Below are 19,503 nucleotides of genomic sequence, written 5' to 3' on the forward strand. Positions count from 1 at the left end.
TCTGTTTCTAAAATCATGAAATTGCGAACAATTGCTTTGCTGTTTCTTATAAAAATGAAAACAGAATCTATTTCCCATGATAAATTATTTGTTCTTTATAATTAATTCCAAACTCTTACTGTAAAAGTTTAAATATTCCAATTTTTGTCCATTAATAGTTTTCTAGGGTCAAATTCTTATTTAACTTTTTGCTATTTATTTCAGATTCTTTAAATTCTTTAATTTATGATTAAAATTTATTTTATTCAGGATTAAAGGCAGATTCACTCAGCATTTTCGAATTTGCAATTCTGAAGGCGTTTAATAGCTTAGAAATAGCTAATGAGTAATTTTTAAAAGTCATTAGAAAGTGAGGCTTTGTGAACTTGTGTCCTTGAAACTTCTTTGCTGCGTTTGCAAGCAAATTGGCTAATCCCAATGTCTCTCAGCTCCCAAACCCGTGGAAAAACCTCTATCTTGCAGTCTCTTTGTGTGGTATCGATCACAGTAGTACCATAAAAAAGCTGCAACATTCGTAACTATTTGACTTTGACCCCCTAATGTAAGTAGTACCTGGCAAGAAAAATCTTTATATTTCCTGAGTTTACAAATTAAATAACATTACTTTTTAAAAAGGCAAATAGTTTTTCCTTTTGGCCTTCTAAGTCAAACAGATGAAAGTAAATGTGAACTCACTTTGTTCTTTATTACAAAAATATTTGTACAAATGTTGATAAATATTTTCAATAGTGAGACTTTAAGGTCTGAATGGTCTCCTTACTGCTTTGTTTGCCTTATTGAAGCAGCTTCTTCTCACTATTGCTGTAACTTGGCAGATAAAAGAATTATAGCTTTCAGAACAGCAATGTGCTCTTTAATTGAAAGAAATATTTACATTCATATACCCTAAAGTCTGTGAGATGCTAAGTGAGGCAAATGTCAAAATGGGCAATGCATTACTGTGATGTGACTCTGCTGTTATGTACTTGCATGCAACTTAGCAAGAGAAATACAAAAGGACATAGCTTAAGTTGTGATGTCACAATTCTTGTTCTGTAATTTTGCTATCATCATAACTAAGAATGAACGTCAATCCACTGAAGCAGCACCCAGACTTTTTTTAAAAAATGGAGAAACATTATTGGAAACCAATAATGAAAATGCATAAAATGTAAAGGAAAGCACAGTTCATGACATTTCGTTAATTAGTTGGCGGCCTCATGCTCAAAAAAATGATATTTAAAATAATATTTCAATGATATTTAAAATAATATATTATTTTATTATTTTCAACACTGATAGGCTTTTTAATAATAGTTAAGTTCTTAGGCTGACTCACAATATAAGCTCAAAAAAGGGTGTAGCAAATTACTTGAAAAGAAAACTAAGATACAGTCAAACCGATTTAACAGGCTAATTGAAAAGACATGATAAAAATTAGACAGAGTAGAGCGCTTAAAAAATGCCTCTTGGGGGAGACACTCTGATTAGGATCTTGAGGTTACATATTTCTAGTTATAAAGAGAGACGGTCTTTTTGTTATCGTTTAAAACCTGTTTGCATTCCTGGTAGAAGAAGCCAGTGGAATCAAGGGAACAATAATATCTCATATTTATATTATTCAGTTCAGGGGTGGGTTGCTGCTGGCAATACTGCCAGATAGGGGTGTGCAAAAATGTTGCGTTTGTGCGTTCACTTTGCTCGCACTCGCTTTGCTTGTGCACACACCAGAGACACTCTCTACGTGTGTACGCATTTGCAAATATAAAGGTCTCCGCATGCACAAAACCTTAAAAAATGGAATGAAAATTTTTTCATTGCAACTTTTTTTTTCATTTTTTAATGAATAAAACAAGAGGGTGCCGCCATAGGAGAACCAGTTTGGGGGCGCGGCAGGTCTGGGTCGCTACCGGTTACAGTGACCCAGGCTGCCCAGTTACTACCTATTCGGCTGATCAGGTCTGAAACGGTAGGAACCCACCTCTGATTCAGTTTCATTGAACTATTTCAAAGCCACGGATTCAACATGTTCTCTGAATGTGCAATTAATATTCCTCAAATATTGTACTAAGCCTTCTGTAGATAAACTCTTTTAATATGTCAGATTATTATCAGGACTGAAATTCATAAGACCTCTAACCTGATCTTTGTTTATTTAAAATAGCTCTTAAAACCTGGCTCTTCTTTCAGACCTTGGGATAGAGTGGGGATGATGGATTAGTTACAATTTATGTTATTTTTCCAGATGCCTATTATTTGTATTGTATTATTTGTATACTGCCCACAGTTGTGATGCATCCAATTTTCTCTATCTCTATGTTACATTTTATTGATAAAGAAATAAATGGAGACTAGTATAGATCTATTTCAAGCTATTTCGCTCTCATCAGCTAGCCATACCCTCTTGGGATTCGAACTTCAGCTGCCTGCATATTAGGCAGTTATATTAACCTCTAAGCCACAAGAAAAAAGATAGTTGATTAACCACTTACCCTCACTCCCATGAATCTGTCCCTGAGAACAATCCACGAAAGCAAGAACACAAAAGCTTTGTTGCAGCAGAACAATACGGAAACATCCGTAGTGTTTATTTTTTTTATTGCATGTAAGTACAGGTAGTTCGTGAGGGTCCAAAGAACACCAAAAGGTGCTGCCTTGGTAAAAAATACCTTCAGTGTCAAGCCGTTGTCTCCAAAAAAACGACAACATTCCCTAAAAGAAGAAAAGAACAATAGATCCTTAGGAAGTACATCAAATAGTATTTTAAGATTGACCTATTCTGTATCAGCTGCATTGTTAACTAGCAATGGATAGGGTTCAAAGGCTGAGTGAAAAACCTCTAGCGCACCCTCAGTCATGGAAAGTTTTCTGAATGTTTTTACTGTTTTAATTGTTTTATAATTTTAGAATTGTAAGCCATCCAGAGTCACTTGGTTGAATGGGACAGCTATAGAAATTGAATGAATTAATAATAAATAAAAACTGACTGGCTAACTTTGGAACAATTATTCTGTCTCAGACCAATCTATTAAATAGGGTATCTTTACAGAGTAAAATAGGAGGAGAGAACATACTCCCTTGAGCCCCTGAATCAGATTATAAATCTAATCTTAATGCAGCTTTATAACTACAATCTAAGGCCTAAATCAAAGCCTAAAAGCTAGTTATAAATCTAATAAATCAGTCAATTTTAAAAGAAACTTGTATTTTTAACTATAAGCATTTTTGGTACCAGAACAGATTTTAACAATTAAATTTCTGATTACTGTCAAAAAAATAAAAGAGAAATCAGATGACAGTGTCCTTCGAAATCACCATCATTTCACACATGTACATGTGCACACATGCACATGTGTGTGCATAAACAGAACACACACACTACTCTTTCTTCACTTGCCAGTACCAACAAATGTTCAGAGTCCAAAGAAGCATAATCACTATGAACAATGCCATGCATTTCAAATCTTATTGTTTTTATCCAGCCTATACATGGCATGTATTAATTCAAAAGAAAAGGCCAACATGTTTGGGCCTAGACAAGATTTAAGAAGATAATGAAATTGTCTTATTTTTTTAAAAAAATCTACAAATATAATTTAAGCATTCATCTGAGTGCGTCATCGTTTTTTAAGTAAATATACCAAAAGCAATTCAGAAGACTCTAGGGAAGATCATCTTATCCTATTCGATAATGAATATATTCCCACAGAGCCAATTTCATTAAGAAATAATTGGAACGAGATATAATAACATAATAGTTTGTGGCAATAAACAAGCCTTATATTGGCTGATACAAAGTTAATTCTTAGTTTTTAAATTATTTTTATTAAAGAGGGAAAAAACCCATTGACCTATCCTAAAGTAGAAGAGAGAGAGACAAGGCAAGTCTATGAACATAAAGCATGTTTGTATCTGCCCATTTTGAAATCGAGATCAAATCAATCAGCCCAAGCCGGTTGAATTTTGTTTTTGTAGTAATCAAGAGTTTGTACTAATGAAGACAGAGAAAGGAAGAAACGGGTCCCAGTTGTAAAGGGATGCATGTGGATGGATACACAAGATCTGGTGGCTTGGGCTCTGATTGATTCCAGTGACCAGGAAGCCCCTGTATCCACAACCTTTTCCACCCTCTTTGCAACTTCTAGGAAGAGCCATTATCCCTGTAGAAATCACCCATTTTACTTCAGAGAATTTCTCTCTTCACTGTCCCTTGTCAGGAAAGTGTGAGGGAAGTCCTGTTTCCTGCAGTTGCCAGGCCTGCTGGGCAAATCAAGTGCTAAGTAGCGCAGTGGTTAGAGTGCAGTACTGCAGGCTACTTCTGTTGACTGCTGGCTGACAGCAATTTGGCAGTTCAAATCTCACAGGCTCAAGGTTGGATCATCCTTCCATCCTTCTGAGGTGGGTAAAATGAGGACCCAAATTGTTGGGGACCCAAATATGCTGACTTAGAGAGGGCTGTAAAGCTATGAAGCAGTATATAAGTCTAAGTACTATTGCACAGAATGACTAAGGATCTTATGGAGATTCTCAGTCATCCAAAGGTGCCCTAAAACACCTTTGAGACAATTATATTTTAGTTATATACAAGTAATCCTCAAGTAGAGACTGCCCTTGTTTAGTGATTGTTCATAGTTACAACGGTAATGAAAAAGAAACTTTACAACCAGTCCTCAAATTTATGACCTTCACAGCTCTATAAAGCAAAGGAAATCTGAGTTTCAGTTCCACTTAATGATCACTTCACTTAATATCCAAGTTGTTGATCTGAATTGTGATCCCCTAAATGAGGACTACCTGTATAACAAAATCAGACTCCTACAGAAAAAAATTGAAGAGAAGAAAATAAAAAGGAGAAAGAATGAGCAATTGCTTTCTGGAGAAATTATTTCAGTGCGTATCTCACTGAATCTCTGGATCTCACAGGATCTCATACTAGCACACACCTAAACCCTTAAGATAATGAAGTAACAAAATCTGTACTGCAAGTAGCTTCACTGATCCCAGTTTGCTATCCAGATTCATTAGATACAGGCTGGCCTTCAACAGTCTAACCTTTGTTATGGCTTGATTTGCAGCCAGATTCCTAAACTAAAGCCCAAAAGATATAGGCAGAGTGCAAAAAACTGTCCACTCTTGTAAAGGCCCACCTCTCCCGCTTCATTTTTTGACATTTCTCTGCCCATTACTGGGATGGCCAGCATCTTCTCCGTAAATCAGCTACTTCTTTCTAAATATTTCAGTGGTAAATCTTTTGAAAGGGAACTTCACCACATTCATTACAGCAGTATGTTTTCCTTACAGAAGGTGATAATGCAATTTACAACATGAATACCTTCAAATAAAAAGGCTAGTTGGCTGATATTTGTTGCTCTCTTTTTCCATTTTATGAAATTAATTATTGAATCAGTCTGTGAAAAACAGAACCACAAATCCCATCTTAAAACACATCAGCAGCATAAAACCCCTCAAAATTAACTAAACATCCAATTAGTTTAACTGCACATTATGCTGCCTTTTTAAAAATACCATCTTAAGTGAGTGCAAATGAATAAAACAAATGTGAAGGGCTTCCCAGATGACCATGCTTACAAATGAGAAATATATCTTAATATACTACTGAAATGGAGGCATTATTTTAATCAATAAATATACTCATTCAGCATTTATTTGTCCTATCTGTTTTTAATCTAAACAGCAAACCATAGAATATATTTGTAATATAGATGGACAAATTCCTCCTCAGGGGATCATGATATTGACAGATAACAAACATATCTAATATACTTTTCTCCTCCTAGTGTCTCCACAACAACCCTATGAGGTGAACTGGGCTGAAAGAGAGACTGACCCTAAGTCACTCAGCTGGCTTTTACGGATAAGATCGGACTAGAATTCATGGTCTCTCTCTTTTAATCACTAGCCACCAAACTGACTCCCATTAACAAGGCCAATCATCAATGGTGATATACATGTTTACCTATTGCAGTTGCAAAATAATACTAAATGGCAGTAGTAAAATTTCCCAAAATATTTAAGGGTATACCAAAGCAGATAAAATATTGAAAGCTAGCTGTATTCTGGTGAACCTAGGATTTGCAAGCAAGGAAATGCCTTTCCAGATGTTGGCAAAATATGCTAACATTTTTAATCATTGCTCATGTTGGATAAGGTAGCTGGAAGCTGAAGATCAATAAAGTTGAAGGGACATAAATTGCTTGGTGCTGTATGTTCAGGAAAAAGTTGAGTTGTATTATATGTACATTTTTGGATTTGAATGCTGCAAGGTATTTTTCCTTGGAGCCGTGCAAAAACCCATCCTTTCAGACACATTAGTTCAAATTCACATTTCTTTTTAACATTTTACTTCCTTTCCTTCGGGGCTGTCTCTTCTGTAGTGGCTTGAATCATTAAACGAAAAAGCAATTGAATAAGCACAAAAACAGAAATTATGGTTTCAAAACCTTCAAAATGTCGATATTTTGAGAGCACTCCTTACTTTGCCTGTATAAGCCTGATTATGTTTTGAAACCTTTGACACCCATCCAAGTTGTTTATGACTTCTGGTTAGCAATGAACCAGTTTGAAACTCCTGCATTAACTCCTAAAACTAAAAAGGTTGGAATGAACCAAGAAAAGATACAACAGAGCCACTGGTTTTAATGCCAATCTCCTGTTTTCCAAAATTTATCCATCTTAATAGAACTCCAAAACAAATCCTATAAGAATCAGTTCCACAAGACTTCCAGTGAAATGTTGTTGTCCAGAGCAATATTTCTCAATGCATGTGATGAGAATAAAATATATCAGCAACTCTCAGGGGAGGACTGCTCTTGAATAAAAATGCCCAGTGTTTAGATAGAGCCAGAAACAAACTACTAACCTACTGCGTCTTTCTGATCAACCCAAGATGCTATGAACTCTTTACTGTAGTCATGTTTCGCGTTTCCATATGATAAGCCTTACCATAAAGTGTTCGATTTAAGTTGAAAATTGAATCTTGTCATATTGTAGAATAGATACTTTTCCATTGCTATGTGCTTATTATATACCATATAGTGGATAATTCCACCACCACTGCTTTTCTCTTCAAGTTCTGCATTTGATCTTGCTCACTTTAATTCAGTATAAAACATCTGCCAATGGATTTGAACAGCCTTCCAATTATCTAGACAAGTCCCCCATTTATAGATGGAAACTTATGTACAGCAGCAGCAATAAAAACATATTCGTGTTGCCACATTTTCATTTTATAGAGTATATCAACTCTATAGATGTACTATAAAGAGTATATCATCTATCTAAACTGAATCTAATCCATGTCCAACTTAAACACAAAGGTACGTAAAAAATAAAAACAGGTCTTCAAGAGTAAAATTATAAAGGGCACCCATCATTGTGAATTACCATAAATAACGTATTTCTACTAAAATTAAATGACTATCTTTAAATGGACATTAGGTAAAATAAATTCATGTGACTCTTCTGATATCTATGACTGTTAGAGGGAAGATATTTTATCTTATAGCTTTTATCTTATAACTTATCTTTTGCCATAAAGAAAAAGACAGTTAAATTATTTATTATTTTAATTAGCTCAATTATAAATGAACAACAGCAACAAAAAGCATAAGAGAGGGTGTAGATATTCACATAGAGATATTTCAATTAGTTTTAATAGAAATGTGTAATGTAAATTCTGCCTTCCTCTACAACGTCCTTATCTTCCTTCTATCCCCTTCCAATATTTGGGCCAATAATTTGCAGTCCTTTTTTTTTTTACCAAGTAGCTTAATGAAACATCTAAGAAGGGAATAAATGACAATACAGTAAATTATGACAACTCCCTCTTACCCGTATCTTTGTTGGGGAGATTGTTTTTCAGCTGACTTACAAACATGTCCAATGTAATACAAAGGAAAGAATAAAAAGTTCCAGTTTGTTGCAAACCATGTCAAAGTGAAGGGTGCATCAAATTTCTTAAAGGTCAGTTTTGCTAGCTGGGTTGAACCTGACCAGGAAGAGCAGACTCCAAGAACCACCACTACTCCCCAGAAGATTTTCTTAAGCTGGACCATGGAGCATGTTTGGCAACATGGGCTCCCTCTTCCACCAGCTTCCATCCCAGCTTGTGTCTGAGCTTCTGCTGGTGTTGTGCAATCATAGGAGCGCTCATCCCCTGAGAAAAAGCAAAGAAAAGAGGGTGAATGTTAGACTCAGTGATGTGTATTCTGCACTCTTTTATCTTCAAAGCAGTAAGCCTGAAATGGCACCATATGTGGATCTCAGCTTTGAATTCACAATTAAAAGAGAATAATTTAGAATCCTTATGCAACAGAATAATGCCAAGAGACTTTACTGAACTTTATTAACTCAGATTTTGTTTCCATACATACAACTAAGTATTTATGGGTTCAAGCCCAATACCATGCTTATTAAAAATCTATTATATTCCTAGTCACAAAAATGATCAGGTTGCATACATACGTTTTAAAAATATTGTACTCTGTGTCTACCTTTATGCCAAGTATTAAATCAAGCAATAAAGGTTTTTACAGTGCAGAAGTCATGTGACACACAATACCACATGTATCACTTTACTATGAAAATGATCTTGAGCGTGAGGTGTTGAATGTTTTTCTGCTCTCGCATTGGAAGGAATAATGGACAATGGCAGTGAAAGCACACTATGCCATTTGGGGAAGCAATAGATGACTTCAGAATATTTCATTTACACCTAATTATACGCAACAAAACATAGCATAAAACATACACTCATGTTACAATTATGGTATGGTATTTGTATTCTTTTACAGGGGTGTCAAATTCATGTCGTCACAGCATCGTCATATGACATAGCATGACTTTTTTCCCTTCACTAAACCGGGCATGGGCATGGCCACCATCCTGTCCACACCCCTATTTTAAGAGTTGTGAGGCCACTTGGAGGTTTATCTGTGTCCTCAGGGTAACCTCTCTGTACCCCTCTCTGTTGAGAGAGGGTTATTCAATTGTGACAAAGATGGCCTCTTTGACCCCTCTTTCAAACCATCAGTCCTCTCTGTCCAAAATGTGGATTTTGTTTTCTTTGAAAGAGTGGCCTTTGTCTTTTAAATGCAGGTGGACTGCTGAATCTTGACCTATGGGTTTGTTCTCCTATGTTGTGCCACGCATTTATGAAATGGTTGTTTTGTTTCCCCAATGTACAGATCTGCTAGTGAGACATATGCAGATCTGTACATTGGAGAAATAAAATAACCATTTCATAAAGATGAGTAATTGATTCAGAATTTTGTGCCCAGTATCTATTGGGCAGTGTATGGCCTAAGTAACAGACTTCATGATAATTTCATGTTTTACCAACAACTATGAATCTTGGTTGCCTCTCTGTCATTGTCTTACACCATTTCCTTGAACCTGTGCTATCCTGATTCTGGACTGAACATTGTAGCTTCTGTTCTGTGCCTGCCCATCCCATTCTCCATTTTTCCCAAAATGGGTATACATCTGCATTGCTGGCTCTTTGCCTACTTATTTAATTGGCTGAAATACTCCTCCTCAATTAACAGTTTATGATGTGTTTGTTCAACCCTGAACAGAACATTTTTAATATTAGGTAGTCAAATGCTCCAAACAATTAAAAGCGGATACAATATGACATGTAGTACTGATAATATAACAAACAGTGGCTTAAATATCCCCAATAAAGTGCTGTGGGGGAGAGTAATCTATAATGAAAGATTTATGGCTCAAAGAGACTAAGACTGAACACAATTACAAAAAATGAGTTTGCATAAAATGCATTAGACATCATAAACAAACGTTATTAAATACAATTGCTAGAAATAAGAAGGTACAGCCCTAGAAAATAAAGCACAAACTCCAGACAGTGCATCTTAACTTATTAATCCATCTTACTCTTGGTTTCAGTGTTTATTGAATACTTCTCACTGATTTCCAATTTTTAATCAATAGTTTACGAACAATTCATCCTAATTCCTTAATCTACATCAACAGTACTGGCACTTAGACTTACATATTGCTCTATAGTGCTTTACAGCACTTTCGGTGTGTGTGTGTGTGTGTGTGTGTGTTTGTGTGTGTATGTGTGTTTGTGTGTGTGTGTGTGTGTTACAATGTTTTGTATATTACCCCCAATCTGGGTCCTCATTTTAATGACCTCGGAAGGAAGGAAGGCTGAGTCAGCCTTGAGCTGGTCAGGATCGAACTCCAGACTATGGGCAGAGTTTGCCTACATTATTGCATTCCAACCACTGCATCACCAGGGCTCCCTCTGAACTCCCTCTATCAGCTTTATTCTTTAGACAAACTAACTTAGCTCTATTTATCATGAATCAAGACAGACCTAGAGAATCGCCTTGTGTTTTTTCAGAGTTGGGCTTATCTCAGTTGATATATGGAAGTCTCTAGGACCTCAATCCAGAACTTTTCTCCCCTCCATTCTTCCTTTCCCAGCAATCTTTGATCTCCCACAATCTCTTTCAAAAAATGGTAAGGCTGGGGAAACTTTGTATTCTGTTCAGGAAAAGCCTCTTATTTCCCCTTTCCCCTTTCTTGAGGCTAGGATTCCAAAATGACTTAAGTTTTGTTCTCACTTGCCAAAAGGGATGTGTTGAGAATCATTCTACAGTATATGTGTTATCAGGCTTAGTTTATTTAGAAAGCAAAGATGTTGCTCCCTATCTGGCTTTCTGGAAGTGTGACGGCAGATAGTTTCAGTTGCCTATGTGCAGAGGATTGTGTTGTAAATGGGCTTACCAATGTTACACTTATGGTTACTTTATGGAGCCATCAATGAGGCAATAAGCTTGGAAAAAGAATTGCAGATTCACCTGTAATTTAGAAATAGGTAGCAATAAAAGCTTGTTTGGTGACTCAACATCTTTCATTCATTCTGCACTTTAATTTAAATCTCTATTTTTAATTACCAGTATTTCTTATAACATTAGTATCCTTAAATTACTCTAACAAATAATTTTTCCTTCTGTTCAATTATGTCTGATTCTTGAAGACTGCCTGAACAAGTCCCTGCAGTTTTCTTGGCAAAGTTTTTTAGAAGTGGTTTGCCATTGCCTCTTCCTTACGGCTGAGACACAGTAACAGCAAGCCACAGCTGCAGGTAACATCATAACAGAGTTGAAAGAGACCTTGGAGGTCTTCTAGTCCAGGGGTCACTAACCTCAGGGACCACTAAATTCCTAATTTTAAATCCTGTGGACCACTAATACAATTTTAAAAAAAGATAAATAGTATTGAGTGCAATATAAAAAATGCAAATAATTTTTCTATGGACCACCAAAATTTTCTCATGGACGATCTGAGGTTCATGACCACTGGTTGGTGACTACTGTTCTAGTCCAACACCCCAACACCCACCCACCCACCCCACCCCCGTGCAAGCAGGAAACCATTCAGGCAAATGGTTGACCAATCTGCTTTTAAAAACCTGCAGTGTTGGAGCACCCACAACTTCTGGAGGCCAGTAGTTCCACTGATTAATTGCTCTGTCAGGAAGTTTCCCCTTAATTCCAAGTTGCTTCTCTCCTTGATTAGTTTCCATCTATTGCTTCTTGTCTTGTTTGCAGGTGCTTTGGAGAATAGCTTGACTCCCTCTTCTTTGTGGCAATGCCTTAGATATTGGAACACTGCTACACTTAGTCCTTCTTTTCATTAAACTAGACATACCTGATTCCTGCAACACTTCATATGTTTTGGCTTCAGTGCCTAATCATCTTTGTTGCTCTTCTCTGAACTCTTTCTAGAGTGAATGGACCAGGGTCACCCAGCAGTATTAGAACTAAGTCACAGTTTTCTAGCCTGATGCCTTAACCAAAACATCAAGTTGGCTCTCAGCAAAGTATATATCTCAACAAAAATATCCCAACAAAGATCTTGCCCTATTATAAATCACAGAGCTTTTCTGTGGGAAAACTCACTAGCATTTTATATGCAAGCCAGATGAAAACTTCAGAGAAACAAATTTTGTTGTTAAGTGGATAACAAAGCTACTTATTAAAATTACCCATTAATTTACAAGTGAAAAATGCTTTTTAAAGTCCCTAAAGAATAAATAGCCCAAAGAAGTTTGGTAATCAGCAGAATATAACTTCCTTAAAAGAAACCAGATTAAAAGAAATTATACTTGACACTGACAATATTTACTTTCTACCACACATTAATTCTTTGTATACTAAAATATAAGTCATTTTCATTTTACTATCATTATAGCAAACAATTACGAATACAAGAACAAAGTATTAAATCACACACCTAAAAATGTTCATTTTCATTTTTATTAAAAAAAAACCCTTGGAGTTCTGCATCTTAAAGTAGGAATATAAATGTATCTGAAATTAAATTGCAGCCCTTTCTGTAGCGGGAGATTACAGTGCCCATCATTCATGTCATTTCTACTTTGAGGATGAGTTACTGAAATATGTTACAGCTGTCTTTGATGTCTATCTGGAAACTTCAGAATATGATAGCCTGCATACTGACAAGTAAGGGCTGTTTCAGCAGCTTTGCTCCTGTGTATTGTTGGTACTGGACAAGATGCCCCATGAACTCAATCAAAGGGTTGACTTCTAAAGCCCTACATGGCTTGCGTCCATGTTTCCTATGGGGCCATATTCTCCAAATCCCGTTAGCTCATCCTGTGAGATTAACATGAAAATATTTTGGGATCCCTCTATTCAGGAATTTAGAGAGGTAAGGTTGGAATCACCCCTATGATATATTCTACTTGAGATCCAGGTGTCCCTCATACTTCTGGAGATTAAAATACTGAACGCTGTTATTTTATTCTGCCTGAATGGCTTGGCTTGCTTTTTTCCAATTAAATTTTAACATTTTAAATGTTTTAATAATTAATACCTTTTATGTTTTAGGATGATTATCATTTTTAGGTGAGCTAAAATGAGCTGAAGTCTAAAGACTCAAGTGCAATTCCAGAGTTGTCACAGTTGGCCAACTTAAAAATTTGAAACATAAATATAAATGTATAAATATTATATGTAAAATAAATACATTACAATGTAAAAAATGTAATACAAATCCTATTAGAAGATAATTGCCAAAATAGAAGATGGATTCATTTTTAATGGTCAAGGGATCTGGCAATGGATGTTAAAAACAACGCGGAAAAGAATTAAAACAGGGATAGAGAATGTTTTGCTTTCCAGATGTTGTTGCATTTGAAATCTGTGCATGTCTTATGAATTATAGTCCAATTTGGGGTTGGGGGATGCAGTTAAACCATATCTGATCTACATTTTAGAGAATTATATTACACGTCTTTGGTCAGAATTTCTTTATAGCTTCATTCCTAACTACACACTTTTAATTTGGAGTAAATTTAAATTTAATTTAATAGAAAGGCTTATTTCATAACCCTTTTTCAGATGGGGTTTAGGAACGCCACATATTTCCTGAAGACGTCTGTCAATGCTACTACTTTTGTTTTATTCTATAACATACAGTCACCTTTAAGTGAGATGAATGGCGTAATATAGTTTTTATAAAAACAAAACACAGAGAAAATACTGAGAAAAACAGCTTTGTGTTTTCTAGAAGATATTCACATATGCAGTGTAACAGCATCTTATGTAACTGTATTATAGGGTTCCACCACAAAACCGTGGTCGACTAAAGCGCGTGTGACTAAAGCGCGGTGACAAAACCGTGCCGTCAAAACCGCGCGACAACAGCGCGCCGACAACAGCGCGTCGACAGAAGCGCGCTGTAACATAACCCTAAAAATAACCCTAAACCTAATCCTAAACCTAACTAAACCTAACCCTAAACCTAACCCTAAACCTAACCCTAAACCTTAAGTTAAATCGCACTTCTGTCGGCGCGCTGTTGTCGGCGCGCTGTTGTCGGCGCACTTTTGACATCACAGTTTTAGCCCCACGGTGTTGTCAGCGCGCTTTTGACGTTCGCGGTTATGTCGTGCCACAGTATTATAGACTAGTCATGCCTAGATGTTCCATTACAAACAAAAGGATTTTAAAAGAGTTTCCAAAAGATAGTGCAAAATGTGTTTTGAAGTATCCACGGCAGAGTAGATTGGAAACATTATTTATCCTGCATCTGTAGTGAACATTTCATCCTTAACTGATTTCAATCTGGCAACAAACAAACAGGACAAAAGAAAAATAGTATATGCCCATTCTAAAAAGCTATACTTTGTGGGCCTAACTTTTGCAGGAGCCACAAAAACCATATCACATGTAAAATGTAGAATCCTTTGTATCTAGTGACTGCAGGCACATCATTTTCCCAGCAATAATATGTCAGAGTCTTGTCAGTCTTTGGGAATGTTAACATTTCCGAATCTAAGCTATTGACCCGAGATTTCCTGTGATTTTCCATCCAAATATTAATAAAGTCTGACCTTGCCATAGTCAGGATGTCTAGTGGAGATAGAAATTAGATTTGTAGATTAATGTTTATATACATGAGATGCTGTTATACATTCTAACCTCACAATGACTATGGAAAATCCCATCTCTAAAAGCAGCAGTTGTATACCAGAATGCAGGAAGTTCTTATCTTTTATGAACAAGATTAAAAAATAAGAAAAGATGTCTTAAGGCTGGGATGCATAATGCAAATCAAAGGAAAACATTTTAACTGTCCCCATGTCCCTAGTCCAAATAAAAATGACTTCATGAAAAAAAAGGAAAGAGCAACCAGTTGAAATTGTTAAGTTTTTGTCACATCTTTTTGCAAAACCTATTCCACAATTTATGTTTGGCCTGAGCCAACTAATAAATAAGAAAGCAAGTAATGAAAATGCCTCTATACATATTAAAATGTGTCTTCTCATGTGTGGTCCTTCTGTATTCCCACCCAACAATAAAATGCATATATGATCTGAAATATTTGACTAACACAATACATGGATGATGAAGTGATGACTATGATATATTTGATATTATAAATTTGCTTGATGAACCTAAATGATTACCCCCTCCTCTGAAAACAAGTGGAATCCTTCCAGAATAGCGTAATTCTGTATAGTTCCATGTAGTAACAGTGATGGTTCAGAGCAATGGATTCCTTCCTCAACCTAGTACCCTCCAAATTACTCATGCTAGCTGACATTTGAGAGTTGTACTGTAAATCTAGAAGGCTGCAGCAAACATATCTCTAAGTAAATCAGCCCAGAGTGGAGCATCACTTTTCTTCTTTTAATTCAAAGTCTCTCATCTTCTTACAACAATTAATCAGAGGAACAACTTGCCTCCAGAAGTTTTGAATGCTTCAACACTGGAGGTTTTCAAAAAGAAACTGAACAACCATATGTCTGAAGTGGTGTAGGGTTTCCTGCTTGAGCAGGGGGTTGGACTAGAAGACCTCCAAAGTCCCTTTCAACTTTGTTATTCTATTCTAATCTGTTTTCCTCATTTCTAGATGTCCAGCAAGCACCACTATTATTAAATCCCAAACACACTTATTTTCCCTCCCATCATGTCTTTTCCGTCCAACAATTAGCTTTTAATACCTTTGCCTCTTTTATAGTCATCCTATTCCCCGGGCAACCAGAGAAACCAACCCACAACTTGCAAACTTCTTATTCTTTGGAAGCCAACAGCACAACGCCACAAGCCCTCTCCCCGTCCCCATCCAACTCTCTTTGTCTACGGCCTTTTCCTACCGGCTCCTCTTTCTAAGTTCCCCATGCTCGCACGGCCGCTCCCGGGGCTGCCGGCTGCCTTTTCAATTCAGTTGTTCCTCAGGTCCCGAAAGTACATCTCAACGACTTCTGCAGCCCAGCTTGATTTACGCTCCTCTCGGGCAACGGCGGCGGCCCCCCCTCCGAAGCGCGACGAGTCTGGGCTGCCAATGGGGACCGTCAACCGGGCAACGACCTTAGCGATCTTCTCAGAGCACGTCGGTCCACATCTTTTCTTTAAAACGGCAGCGAGAGTTGGCGGACCCTAAAGTGTTTTCCGAAGTCTCCCCTCCTGAGAGCGGGCGCACGGGGGCTTTTGATGGCGGGGCGGAGGGGGGGGGAGAAAAGAAGGGGCATCTCCCTGAGGAGGAATGCGGAGTTCTTCCCCGAGAGGCGCTTCCAAGTGGATACCCGCCAAATTACCTCATCCACCTACCCCCACAGCCTAATGCGCAGCCTTTACCCATCTTCCAACCAGCTGCCCTCCTCCTCCTCCTCCTCCTCCTCCAATGCGCCAGGTTCGCGCCACCCTCTCCGGCTTGTTTGTACCAGGGAAGCCCCTGCGCTTGAAGAGAGAACTTACGGCGGGCCGGAGAACAGGGGGCGCCTGGCCGGCTCGACTCCCTCGAGGAGGGCGAGTCAGACGACCCCCGAAAAGGTGACTTTCACCTCCTCGGGACAGCGGAGCCGCATTGGCGAAAGCTTCCCTTAAAGAGAACCAAGTCATGCATGTCCTAATTGCTCCCCCCCTCCAACTCCTCCTTAGCAAGAGGGGAAGGGGAGGGAGGGGGGAACTGTAGCAGGCAACCCAGAAGCCCATCCGTCTTCTCCGACTTCCCCGGGGCAGCCTCTCTCTCTTATACCACGCCCGTCCCGGAGAACCACGGCAGGTGCAGCTGGGTCTCCCCATCCTCGAAGCCCTCCGAGCTTCCTTTCGCCCCCGCGGCGGGCCGCTCCCTCGCGGCAGAGCCTTTGCCGCCCTCCCCAGACGCAAAGGCAGCTTTTTCTGTCCCGGGGAAAAAACAACAACAACAACCCTGCCCGGAATCCTGGCTGGTTGGGCGCGTTTACCTTCCACTTTGGTGAGAGTAAGAACCGGGCTGTTGCAGGCGCTAAGAGGGGCTACTCTGGCCGAGTGTTTCTTCATGATGAGCCCTTCTGCCAGCAAGAGCCCTTCCGTCGATCGCCTACATCCTGAAGCCGGTGGCGGCTGAGCGCTGGGCTCCCCTTTCCCGTTAAGAGACACCAGCCCGCCTTGGCGGCTGCCAGCTTGCCTGCCTCACTTGCGCGCCTTCCGCTGCCCCTGCAGCTCTTCGCCGCCTCCTAGCTCGCACGCTCTCTCTCCTCTGCTGCAAACAAAACGTCACGGAGCCAATCCACGCCCCTTCGCCGGCTGCTGGCATCCTGGGGTATTCCGTGGAAGTGAAGGAAGCCCTAAAAAAACCCCACACTTCAGATGGAGATGTCCCGCGAGGGCTTGGAACCCCCTTCCCCGCCGGGCCAGAAAGAGAAGGGCGAGCTTCTCAAAAGCCCCCGAAACTGAGATTTCGCCTCATCTGTCAATTCATGGAGCTTTACGTTTCACAGAGCTCTGCAGTATATGAGTCATATTCGCTAAAGGTTATCCCGAAGGCACAAAATTGTACCGTTGCCATTTGGCAAACTGCATTTTGAGGGCAGTTTCATTAAAATAAGTAAATAAATAAAAAACAGTTACACCTTTTGGTGTTTGGTCTCTATGTTTTGTTCTACTTCTGAAAACCCTACAGCCACAGTACTGGAAAGAGCCAAGTGCTGACTCATACTCAATGCATAATCCACTCTTGTTCCAAGACTTTTTTTTTTTTTTTTGCAGTATTGTTATTCAAGGCAGGTATCTCCCCATTTCTGTGGCTGTGGTTCATTTCCCAAATGAAGAACATTTGCATTTGTTCCTCTTAAATTTAAGTGTGGTGTTTTCAAACCATTTGTCTATTGTTAGGGAGATGTTTCTGGATTTCACAGCCTGGGACAGGCATTTCAGTATCTGCTGAAATGCCTGTCCCAAATTCTGTTGAAAACTCAAATCATTAATAAAATGCTGATGCATGTAAGACACAGGACTTGACCATCCAGAACTCACAGAATTCCTTCCTCCAGTCTCATGAGGAATCATAGATGTTCACTTGTTTTCTTTTTTTTAAATTTTACCTGTGATTCTACTTAGGTCTCAGGCCAACCCAACTCAAATTTAACTACTGGCTAATAAGAAAGTCATGGGGAATTGTCAAATGCTTTGCTGAAATTAAAACATATTAGATAAAAAAATGAGACACATTTGACAATCAAGAGGCACTCTGGTGAGATGAAAGACTAAGCATGGAGTCCTCTTTATATCCCCCTGCCTTAGGCATGAACATGTCCTGGTAACTGTTTTGTGTGACATGACCTCATAAAATTTCATTCACCTTAAGTCCACAAACAAGGTAGCTTAAAGTCATCCATAGCTGTTCCAGGCTTAAAGCAAGTTTTTTGCTCTCTTCCCAACATAGCTGTTGCCTCTACGCAATCTGAGATGCTTCACTGACAGTATGGTTAATGATGCAATCAGGAGCTTGGATCTGCTTGACTCCAATTGGCCACTTGAGGCTGCTGTAAGGTTGCCTCCCACTCATTCAATCATTGTGTATACCTCCCATAGCTATTTTGCTTTGGGGTGCAGGAGGAACTGTGCTTCTGCAGGGATGGCAGTACTCCCTTGAGGTGGCCTTGAGAAAGTGTTGAGAGAGCTCTGGTTCTGTTTAACTCAGGAAAAAGAGATGGATTCTATTAGCTACGTCTTTCTGGTTCTCTACTAGCAAGCGTATTTCAGATTTTCCATTGGTTGCCAACAAAGCATTTTGGGTTACTTACTTTTTATTATGATGGTAGAGGGCACCCTTTTGCCTATTCCTAGACAACTTTAGTTGCTGATGATCATAGCCACTTGCTGCCAGCATTGCCAATCCTTAGTTTAGCATGAAACTCATTATCAGTCACTCCCTCCTACTTCACCCTAACATGAAGTGTTAATACCACTTTATAATGCCTTGGTAAGGCCACACTTGGAATACGGCATCCAGTTTTGATCACCATGATGTAAAAAAGATGTTGAGACTATAGAAAGAATGGAGAGAAGAGCAACAAAGATGATTAGGGGACTGGAGACTAAAACATATGAAGAACGGTTGCAGGAACTGGATATGTTTAGTCTGATGAAAAGAAGGACTAGGGGAGACATGATAGGAGTAGTCCAATATCTCAGGAACTGCCACAAAGAAGAGGGAGTCAAGCTATTCTCCAAAGCACCTGTTGGTAGGACAAGAAGCAATGGAAGGAAACTAATAAAGGAGAGATGCAACCTAGAACTAAGAATAAATTTCTTGATAGGACAATTAATCAGTGGAACGACTTGCCTCCAGAAGTTGTGAATGCTCCTACACTGGAAGTTTTAAAGAAGAGATTGGATAACCATTTGTCTGAAGTGGTGTAGGGTTTCCTGCCTAAGCAGGGTATTGGACTAGAAGACCTCCAAGGTCCCTTCCAACTCTGTTATTCTGTATCATTCTGTACTCTATGCTCTTCTTTCATGCTTATAACCGAACAGGTAGGGATATAAAGAATAGAACATATCTGGTGTTCCCAGAATCCATGCTATAATCTATTAGCTAGTTGGGCTATTTATAAACACCAAAGTAGCTCTTTTTTGAAAGGACATTCCATGTAATAAAAAAAGGTCTAGCTGACAGGGTGATATCTATTACAGGGAGAAGTATGAGGGAGTTTTACGGATGCACAGAAGGAGCACT

General features: G+C 38.7%; 1 protein-coding gene across 3 annotated transcripts in view; it reads right to left on the bottom strand.

Annotated features, from left to right (window-relative positions):
- SLC35F3 (solute carrier family 35 member F3) overlaps positions 1-19,503 on the bottom strand; it is a 116,689-nt gene that overhangs the window by 10,097 nt on the left and 87,089 nt on the right. Inside the window, exons 1-3 of one of the 3 annotated variants that reach the window (XM_014059374.2) lie at positions 16,748-17,012; positions 7,831-8,155; positions 2,472-2,691 (exon numbers count right to left, since the gene is read on the bottom strand). In XM_014059374.2, the coding sequence (XP_013914849.1) occupies positions 2,472-2,691; positions 7,831-8,155; positions 16,748-16,823 (621 nt within the window). In that variant the 5' untranslated portion in view covers positions 16,824-17,012. Of the gene's footprint in view, positions 1-2,471; positions 2,692-7,830; positions 8,156-15,658; positions 15,771-16,747; positions 17,013-19,503 lie in introns of those variants that run through there. The other 2 variants (XM_014059375.2, XM_014059373.2) reach the window with 2 other exon arrangements.

This window comes from Thamnophis sirtalis, unplaced genomic scaffold (assembly GCF_051295495.1).
Source record: "Thamnophis sirtalis isolate CommonGarterSnake01/CBP01778 unplaced genomic scaffold, rThaSir2_p1.2 scaffold_6, whole genome shotgun sequence".
NCBI classification, from domain to species: Eukaryota; Metazoa; Chordata; class Lepidosauria; order Squamata; family Natricidae; genus Thamnophis; species Thamnophis sirtalis.